Source organism: Oncorhynchus nerka, linkage group LG9a, assembly GCF_034236695.1.
Source record: "Oncorhynchus nerka isolate Pitt River linkage group LG9a, Oner_Uvic_2.0, whole genome shotgun sequence".
NCBI lineage: Eukaryota > Metazoa > Chordata > Actinopteri > Salmoniformes > Salmonidae > Oncorhynchus > Oncorhynchus nerka.
Window position 1 is genome coordinate 10,382,618 of NC_088404.1, and position 10,808 is coordinate 10,393,425.

General features: G+C 42.0%; 1 protein-coding gene across 1 annotated transcript in view; it reads left to right on the forward strand.

Moving 5' to 3' along the window:
- Positions 1-10,444, forward strand: part of LOC115126107 (cGMP-inhibited 3',5'-cyclic phosphodiesterase 3A-like) — a 248,870-nt gene extending 238,426 nt beyond the window's left edge. Inside the window, exons 13-15 of the mRNA XM_065022295.1 lie at positions 64-225; positions 6,096-6,354; positions 6,480-10,444. Of these exons, the coding sequence (XP_064878367.1) occupies positions 64-225; positions 6,096-6,354; positions 6,480-6,781 (723 nt within the window). The 3' untranslated portion in view covers positions 6,782-10,444. The remainder of the gene's footprint in view (positions 1-63; positions 226-6,095; positions 6,355-6,479) is intronic.
- Positions 10,445-10,808: the final 364 nt, after the last annotated feature.

Here is a 10,808-nt window from a genome sequence, read left to right on the forward strand (position 1 = left end):
ACTATATAAGTTCACAAAGCATTTTTATAGGTTAACATATTTTGTCTCTGTCTGTTACCATAGGTAGGTGATGACGTGACGAGGGGTATTGATTGGTCCAATGAGAATGACAGACTGCTGGTGTGTCAGATGTGCATCAAGCTAGCTGACATCAACGGCCCACTGAAACACAAGGACCTGCACCTACAGTGGACCAAGGGCATCGTCGATGAGTTCTATGAACAGGTCAGATTCTCTCTCTATCTCACACACACACAAACAGACACTGAAACAAAAGGACCTGCACATACAGTGGACCAAGGGCATCGTCGATGAGTTCTATGAACAGGTCAGATTCTCTCTCTATCTCACACACACACAAACACAAACAGACACTGAAACGCAAGGACCTGCACCTACAGTGGACCAAGGGCATCGTCGATGAGTTCTATGAACAGGTCAGATTCTCTCTCTATCTCACACACACACAAACACAAACAGACACTGAAACGCAAGGACCTGCACCTACAGTGGACCAAGGGCATCGTCGATGAGTTCTATGAACAGGTCAGATTCTCTCTCTATCTCACACACACACAAACAGACACTGAAACAAAAGGACCTGCACATACAGTGGACCAAGGGCATCGCCGATGAATTCTATGAACACATGAGATCCAAATCAAACCCTAGCCCCTACACCCTAGCCCCTACACCCTAGCCCCTACACTCTAGCCCCTAGTCCCTACACCCTAGCCCCTACACTCTAGCCCCTAGCCCCCCCCCCCCCACCCCACACACACACACATGGGAGTAAAATAAGTCACATGCTTTCAATTCCGAGGCGATGGTTTGGATTCTCATCCCATTTCTCAGAAGTAACCACAAGTCCAACAGATAATAACACATACGATAGATTCATGGGACTGGAAGGTTTCATGTCCTTCAGTGGAAGGTTTCATGTGCTTAGTGGAAGGTTTCATGTGCTAGTGGAAGGTTTCATGTGCTAGTGGAAGGTTTCATGTGCTAGTGGAAGGTTTCATGTCCTTCAGTGGAAGGTTTCATGTGCTAGTGGAAGGTTTCATGTCCTAGTGGAAGGTTTCATGTTCTAGTGGAAGGTTTCATGTGCTAGTGGAAGGTTTCATGTGCTAGTGGAAGGTTTCATGTGCTAGTGGAAGGTTTCATGTTCTAGAGGAAGGTTTCATGTGCTTTAGTGGAAGGTTTCATGTGCTAGTGGAAGGTTTCATGTGCTAGTGGAAGGTTTCATGTGCTTTAGTGGAAGGTTTCATGTGCTAGTGGAAGGTTTAATGTGCTTTAGTGGAAGGTTTCATGTGCTAGTGGAAGGTTTCATGTGCTAGTGGAAGGTTTCATGTTCTAGTTGAAGGTTTCATGTGCTTTAGTGGAAGGTTTCATGTGCTAGTGGAAGGTTTCATGTGCTAGTGGAAGGTTTAATGTGCTTTAGTGGAAGGTTTCATGTGCTAGTGGAAGGTTTAATGTGCTAGTGGAAGGTTTCATGTGCTTTAGTGGAAGGTTTCATGTGCTAGTGGAAGGTTTCATGTGCTAGTGGAAGGTTTAATGTGCTTTAGTGGAAGGTTTCATGTGCTAGTGGAAGGTTTCATGTGCTAGTGGAAGGTTTCATGTTCTAGTTGAAGGTTTCATGTTCCAGTGCAAGGTTTCATGTTCTAGTGGAATATTCCATGTGCTAATGGAAGGTTTCATGTTCTAGTGGAAGGTTTCATTTTCTAGTGGAAGGTTTCATGTGCTAGTGGAAGGTTTCATGTCCTAGTGGAAGGTTTCATGTTCTAGTGGAAGGTTTCATGTTCTAGTGGAAGGTTTCATGTCCTAGTGGAAGGTGTCATGTGCTAGTGGAAGGTTTCATGTTCTAGTGGAAGGTTTCATGTGCTTTGGTGGAAGGTTTCATGTTCTAGTGGAAGGTTTCATGTTCTAGTGGAAGGTTTCATGTGCTTTAGTGGAAGGTTTCATGTTCTAGTGGAAGGTTTCATGTTCTAGTGGAAGGTTTCATGTGCTTTAGTGGAAGGTTTCATGTTATAGTGGAAGGTTTCATGTCCTAGTGGAAGGTTTCATGTGCTAGTGGAAGGTTTCATGTGCTTTAGTGGAAGGTTTCATGTGCTAGTGGAAGGTTTCATGTGCTAGTGGAAGGTTTCATGTGCTTTAGTGGAAGGTTTCATGTGCTAGTGGAAGGTTTCATGTGCTAGTGGAAGGTTTCATGTGCTTTAGTGGAAGATTTCATGTGCTAGTGGAAGGTTTAATGTGCTTTAGTGGAAGGTTTCATGTGCTAGTGGAAGGTTTCATGTGCTAGTGGAAGGTTTCATGTTCTAGTTGAAGGTTTCATGTGCTTTAGTGGAAGGTTTCATGTGCTAGTGGAAGGTTTCATGTGCTAGTGGAAGGTTTCATGTGCTAGTGGTAGGTTTAATGTGCTTTAGTGGAAGGTTTAATGTGCTAGTGGAAGGTTTCATGTGCTAGTGGAAGGTTTCATGTGCTTTAGTGGAAGGTTTCACGTGCTAGTGGAAGCTTTCATGTGCTAGTGGAAGGTTTAATGTGCTTTCGTGGAAGGTTTCATGTGCTAGTGGAAGGTTTCATGTTCTAGTTGAAGGTTTCATGTTCCAGTGCAAGGTTTCATGTTCTAGTGGAATATTTCATGTGCTAATGGAAGGTTTCATGTTCTAGTGGAAGGTTTCATTTTCTAGTGGAAGGTTTTATTTTCTAGTGGAAGGTTTCATGTCCTAGTGGAAGGTTTCATGTTCTAGTGGAAGGTTTCATGTTCTAGTGGAAGGTTTCATGTTCTAGTGGAAGGTTTCATGTCCTAGTGGAAGGTGTCATGTTCTAGTGGAAGGTTTCATGTGCTTTAGTGGAAGGTTTCATGTTCTAGTGGAAGCTTTCATGTGCTTTGGTGGAAGGTTTCATGTTCTAGTGGAAGGTTTCATGTTCTAGTGGAAGGTTTCATGTGCTTTAGTGGAAGGTTTCATGTTCTAGTGGAAGGTTTCATGTTCTAGTGGAAGGTTTCATGTTATAATGGAAGGTTTCATGTTCTAGTGGAAGGTTTCATGTTCTAGTGGAAGGTTTAATGTGCTTTAGTGGAAGGTTTCATGTGCTTTAGTGGAAGGTTTCATGTGCTTTAGTGGAAGGTTTCATGTGCTAGTGGAAGGTTTCATGTGCTAGTGGAAGGTTTCATGTGCTTTAGTGGAAGGTTTCATGTGCTAGTGGAAGGTTTCATGTGCTAGTGGAAGGTTTCATGTGCTTTAGTGGAAGATTTCATGTGCTAGTGGAAGGTTTAATGTGCTTTAGTGGAAGGTTTCATGTGCTAGTGGATCGTTTCATGTGCTAGTGGAAGGTTTCATGTTCTAGTTGAAGGTTTCATGTGCTTTAGTGGAAGGTTTCATGTGCTAGTGGAAGGTTTCATGTGCTAGTGGAAGGTTTCATGTGCTAGTGGTAGGTTTAATGTGCTTTAGTGGAAGGTTTAATGTGCTAGTGGAAGGTTTCATGTGCTAGTGGAAGGTTTCATGTGCTTTAGTGGAAGGTTTCACGTGCTAGTGGAAGCTTTCATGTGCTAGTGGAAGGTTTAATGTGCTTTCGTGGAAGGTTTCATGTGCTAGTGGAAGGTTTCATGTTCTAGTTGAAGGTTTCATGTTCCAGTGCAAGGTTTCATGTTCTAGTGGAATATTTCATGTGCTAATGGAAGGTTTCATGTTCTAGTGGAAGGTTTCATTTTCTAGTGGAAGGTTTTATTTTCTAGTGGAAGGTTTCATGTCCTAGTGGAAGGTTTCATGTTCTAGTGGAAGGTTTCATGTTCTAGTGGAAGGTTTCATGTCCTAGTGGAAGGTTTCATGTTCTAGTGGAAGGTTTCATGTCCTAGTGGAAGGTGTCATGTTCTAGTGGAAGGTTTCATGTGCTTTAGTGGAAGGTTTCATGTTCTAGTGGAAGCTTTCATGTGCTTTGGTGGAAGGTTTCATGTTCTAGTGGAAGGTTTCATGTTCTAGTGGAAGGTTTCATGTGCTTTAGTGGAAGGTTTCATGTTCTAGTGGAAGGTTTCATGTTATAATGGAAGGTTTCATGTTCTAGTGGAAGGTTTCATGTTCTAGTGGAAGGTTTCATGTGCTAGTGGAAGGTTTCATGTGCTAGTGGAAGGTTTCATGTGCTTTAGTGGAAGGTTTCATGTGCTAGTGGAAGGTTTCATGTGCTAGTGGAAGGTTTAATGTGCTTTAGTGGAAGGTTTCATGTGCTTTAGTGGAAGGTTTCATGTGCTTTAGTGGAAGGTTTCATGTGCTTTAGTGGAAGGTTTCATGTGCTTTAGTGGAAGGTTTCATGTGCTAGTGGAAGGTTTCATGTGCTAGTGGAAGGTTTCATGTGCTAGTGGAAGGTTTCATGTGCTAGTGGAAGGTTTCATGTGCTTTAGTGGAAGGTTTCATGTGCTTTAGTGGAAGGTTTCATGTGCTTTAGTGGAAGGTTTCATGTGCTTTAGTGGAAGGTTTCATGTGCTTTAGTGGAAGGTTTCATGTGCTTTAGTGGAAGGTTTCATGTGCTTTAGTGGAAGGTTTCATGTGCTAGTGGAAGGTTTCATGTGCTTTAGTGGAAGGTTTCATGTGCTTTAGTGGAAGGTTTCATGTGCTTTAGTGGAAGGTTTCATGTGCTAGTGGAAGGTTTCATGTGCTTTAGTGGAAGGTTTCATGTGCTAGTGGAAGGTTTCATGTGCTTTAGTGGAAGGTTTCATGTGCTTTAGTGGAAGGTTTCATGTGCTTTAGTGGAAGGTTTCATGTGCTAGTGGAAGGTTTCATGTGCTTTAGTGGAAGGTTTCATGTGCTAGCGTGATTTAAGCCAATAGAGAGAATTATCTAACAAAATAACTACATTATGGCATTTTAAGTTACAAATCATAAAATATTTACACATAATAGACATTTCACTTGTGGACAAAATTATTAATTAAGTACAAGCATATTAAGGTTATAATATTGTAGAGAATAATCTATTTGTTAATCATATGTGATTCATAATCACAGAAAACTACATTTAGACACATGTATTAGCAGCCTCTTGAATGTACCCACATGTATTAGCACCCTCTTGAATGTACCCACATTTATTAGCACCCTCTTGAATGTACCCACATGTATTAGCACCCTCTTGAATGTACCCACATGTATTAGCACCCTCTTGAATGTACCCACATTTATTAGCACCCTCTTGAATGTACCCACATGTATTAGCACCCTCTTGAATGTACCCACATGTATTAGCACCCTCTTGAATGTACCCACATGTATTAGCACCCTCTTGAATGTACCCACATGTATTAGCACCCTCTTGAATGTACCCACATTTATTAGCACCCTCTTGAATGTACCCACATGTATTAGCACCCTCTTGAATGTACCCACATGTATTAGCACCCTCTTGAATGTACCCACATTTATTAGCACCCTCTTGAAAGTACCCACATTTATTAGCACCCTCTTGAATGTACCCACATGTATTAGCACCCTCTTGAATGTACCCACATGTATTAGCACCCTCTTGAATGTACCCACATTTATTAGCACCCTCTTGAAAGTACCCACATTTATTAGCACCCTCTTGAATGTACCCACATGTATTAGCACCCTCTTGAATGTACCCACATGTATTAGCACCCTCTTGAATGTACCCACATGTATTAGCACCCTCTTGAATGTACCCACATTTATTAGCACCCTCTTGAATGTACCCACATGTATTAGCACCCTCTTGAATGTACCCACATGTATTAGCACCCTCTTGAATGTACCCACATGTATTAGCACCCTCTTGAATGTACCCACATTTATTAGCACCCTCTTGAATGTACCCACATGTATTAGCACCCTCTTGAATGTACCCACATGTATTAGCACCCTCTTGAATGTACCCACATTTACATTCTAGAGCAGTGAGTGAATGCCTTGTCGTGTGTAATCATCATTTATCATCATTTGATCTACCTATACAGCACGCAGCCTACAGATGTTAAATGTTTTTTTTATTTTTTTTTATCTCTTGACTGTATAGCACCAAAAAAACTCCTAGCAACCAATAAAGTCCTCTGATTCTAAAAAGTGAACGTGTCATCACCTCTCCCACAGGGTGACGAGGAGTCCAGCCAAGGCCTTCCCATCAGCCCCTTCATGGACCGCTCTGCTCCTCAGCTGGCTAAGCTCCAGGAGTCCTTCATCACCCACATCGTCGGACCGCTCTGTAACTCATACGACTCCGCAGCACTCATGCCCGGACGTTGGGTGGAGCCTAACCCCGAGGAGGAGGAGGAGGAGGAGGAGCACGGGGAAGATGAAGAGGAGGATACGACAGAGGATGAAGATGGGTCTACTAGCTCAGAGGCATCGCGTAAGAATGTTTCCTTTACTTGGTGTAGTTGACAGGGACAATGCTCATTATTAATGTGCCAAATTTAGCCAGAATCAATGCATGAAAAAACAATTAACTATTTTTTTCTCCAAACCCTTCTGTAGAGAAAGGCAAAGCAGCTCCCAAGAAGAGGAGGAAAGTGTTCTGTCAGATCACCCAGCACCTGATGGACAACCACGAGATGTGGAAGAAGGTGATCGCAGAGGAAACCCCCAAGCAAAACAATGTAGCTGAGCCAATCCTATCCATCCACGAGGAGGAGGAGGAGCCAGGGAGCAGGGAGGATGTAGTGGAGGGGGAGGAGCCAGAAGAGGAAGGGGAGGTGCCAGAGGAGGAAATAGACGAGGAGTGGCCAGCGCCCCCGCAGGACGAGTCTGAATCTGCAGAAGAGGCTGGGCCAGAGTGAGGGCCCCAAAGGCTCGTGGCGAGTGCTATTCGGGATCCTTGGGATATTGCTACCCTAAACCCTAACCCCTACCCTAAACTTAACCATAACCCTTACCTAACCTTAACCCCTTACCTAAACCATTTTAAATGTAAACTTAAATGGGGTAGGGATGTCCCAAGGATCCCAGATAGCAAGGACCAAAGGTTCTTGGGAATGAAATAAAGCAGCCGCTATCCCGAGGCAGAACATGAAATTACTTTTTCTATCCTATTGACAAACAGGCTGACTGATTTTTTTTGTTTTTGCCAGCACATTCACTTAGACACAACACTGTAGAAGTTTGGGACATTGTGCCTAATGAAAATGTAACACAGGGTGGGAGATATTTACTTGTGTTTTACACATTTTATATATAAAAACACAGAATACAAGTCAGGTTCAGAAACATCGGTCAATCATCCTCTTGAGTAACTTTCCATTATTACAATAACCCACAGGATCATCTACTGGGTGTAACAAACTGGTGTAATAGTTCACGAAATACACAGACTCTTTTTGCTACCGTCAAGAGTGGATTGAGACTTGGTCGTGAAGACCTCAAACCCATTGTGTAAACAACGGACTGCAGAGACTGCCGCCAATTTATATATAAGAAATATTTTCTAAAATGCAATTATACTTAAACATCACATGCACCTGTACTCATGTGTTTTGTTTAGGGGGGGGATTTTAAGTATTTTCTCTGGGTCTGATAAATCTCAGTAATATGGTTCTATTTTTACTATGTGGATTGAGAAGGGAAAAATTAGACTGAACAGCTTCATACAAATCTACATATTCCATCTTTATTAATGTTCTTTAATTGATTCCACATTGCATCTCACACCTATAATCTGTAAGCACACGACCGCAAGCATGTCCTCCAGGTATCTTTTATCGTTTTACTGACAAACTGAAACGCTCGGTATAGCCCACCCTTTTAATATAGGCCCCTCTAGGATCTATGACATCGGCAGAACTATCAGCTGGTAACCTTTCTCATGTCATGGTACTCCAGGTGAACAGACCATATTTGACTTCAGCCTTCAGCCTTTTTGACCAATGGCTTGGTTCAGAGGAAGTTGGAACACACTACAGGGTCTTTTTTGACCAATGGCTTGGTTCAGAGGAAGTTGGAACACACTACAGGGTCTTTTTTGACCAATGGCTTGGTTCAGAGGAAGTTGAAACACACTACAGGGTCTTTTTTGACCAATGGCTTGTTTCAGAGGAAGTTGGAACACACTACAGGGTCATTTTTGACCAATGGCTTGGTTCAGAGGAAGTTGGAACACACTAAAAGGAGAGGAGGAGAGGAGTCAGAAAAAGACATGCTAGTACTTTAGGTCTCATGAGTGTTTCTCTAATACAGTTAATTGAAAACAGGCCTAGTGTGTAAGATAATGAGGTCCTATGACTATAAGGCATAGTTCCTCAACCTAACTCAAAGACAGGATTCTTCCTCCACTACCAGATAAACTGACTACATAGATCACCAGGAGACAATATACTGTTTTTACTACTTATTATTATTATACTTATTGATTCTCGTTTCAGTAACCCCTCCCCTTTCCAATAGACACAAAATGTTCATTTTAGTTTGCCTTTATTTAACCAGGTAAGTCATTGAGAACACATTCTCTTTTTACAATAATGACCGAACAGGTACATGGTAACACAGGATCACACACACACACACACACACACACACACACACACACACACACACACACAGTATACGATCTCTAAGCCATACAAGGAGGAACCATTTACTGTGAGGTGATTTTAAGGGAGCGGGCAGAGTAGCCCATAATGGCCCTAGCTTTGACAGCTAGTCTCCATCCTAAATGGCACCCTATTCCCTATATAGTGCACTACTTTAGACCAGAGCCCTATAGAACCCTATTCCCTATATAGTGCACTACTTTAGACCAGAGCCCTATATATAACCCTATTCCCTATATAGTGCACTACTTTAGACCAGAGCCCTATATAACCCTATTCCCTATATAGTGCACTACTTTTGACCAGAGCGAGCCCCCCCCCTCTATTAACATGCGAACACACACCGTAAATAACAGTACACACAACAGATCAATGTGTATTGCTGCCAAACACTATACTACTATAAACACTGTGCATACTTTAGGGGGTGAACTGGGTAAGGTGAATTAATAGCCTATGCTCCTTGTACATTTTGGATTTCGTCACCTTTCATCCCAAATTTGACATTGTTCTTTTACATGATCTTTCTCAATCAGGTTTTTCATAAATCTTCCAGTTGAAAATAGAAGATTATTGATGTGATGACTTGTTTAGTGCGTTGCATCGATAGCATACTCAGTACAGTATATGGGATAAGCTACATAGTTGTAGTGGTTAGCGACACTTTATGTATGCTATATAAAGCCTTTATAGGTTGTAAGTTGTAAAGGACCTTTTAAAATGTTTTTTTTTGGGGGGGGTTGGAATCCAGGTTTATGTAGAGTTTAATCCAGAACCTTCCTGCAGAAAATATAACTTTCTAGTAGCAGACACAAACATTTGATCCATTCATGTTCCTCGGAGACAAAGGCCACACTGTATGCAACGCTTGGCTTCACTAGAGATGCAGTAAAGAGGTCAATGGAATGCAATACATTGGGCGATAGAAGGACCCTGGACTTGCGGACATTCAACAAATCTGATCCATCGAAGTGGATATTGGTCAAATCCGTCATGATGTATTGTAACGGGCCCACAATGTGGTTACTCAAATCTGATGTGGATATATTCGGCTGTTTTCACCTCATAACATGTAAAAAGCTGTCCCTTTTCAGGTTTAGAAGATGTGACTGCTAAATGCTAACTCCTGTTTGTGTTAGCTGGTAGCGTAGCTAGCATACAGAAATCAGTGGTGGTAGTCAAAGTCGTTTTTTAAATTGTAATGCAGTTGATTGATGACGATGACATCAATATGTACTGGGGTTGACATCTATACAAGCATTGTACTCTGATTTTTACCTCAACATAGTGTGGAATACACATGTAAACAACAGTCTAAATGTAGGATATTTTGGCTGGGGGGCAATGAGGAGATTCGGGATCTTTCTCCCATGGCATCTTTCCCCCGCGCGTTTCCATGGCATTGTTTTGGTCAAGTTCCATTGACCTCTTTACCATCTGTCCTTTCTATATGATCTTTATTATTGAACTGAATGACACTGTGTGAGAAACAGGCTACCATTGACATGATATGATTCTGAATGACACTGTGTGAGAAACAGGTTACCATTGTCATGATATGATTCTGAATGACACTGTGTGAGAAACAGGTTACCATTGTCATGATGTGATTCTGAATGACACTGTGTGAGCAACAGCCTACCATTGACATGATATGATTCTGAATGACACTGTGTGAGAAACAAGTTACCATTGTCATGATATGATTCTGAATGACACTGTGTGAGAAACAGGTTACCATTGTCATGATGTGATTCTGAATGACACTGTATGAGCAACAGGTTACCATTGTCATGATGTGATTCTGAATGACACTGTATGAGCAACAGGTTACCATTGTCATGATGTGATTCTGCATCACATCTACTATGTTGTCTAAGTATTTTTATAAACTGGGTGGTTCGAGCCCTGAATGCTGATTGGCTGAAAGCTGTGGTGTTTCAGACCGTATACCATGGGTATGACAAGACATTTATTTTTTACTGCTCTGATTACGTTGGTAACCAGTTTATAATAGCAATAAGGCACCTCGGGGGGTTTGTGATATATTGCCAGTATTCCACGGCTAAGGGCTGTCTCCAGGCACTCCACGTTGCGTCGTGCCTTTAAAAAAAAACACGTAGCCGTGGAATATTGGCCATATACCACACCCCCTTGGGCCTTATTGCTGAAATCACACCCAGAACATATGGTCTAAGTCTTCATCACACCCAGAACATAACATATGGTCTAAGTCTTCATCACACCCAGAACATATGGTCTAAGTCTTCATCACACCAAG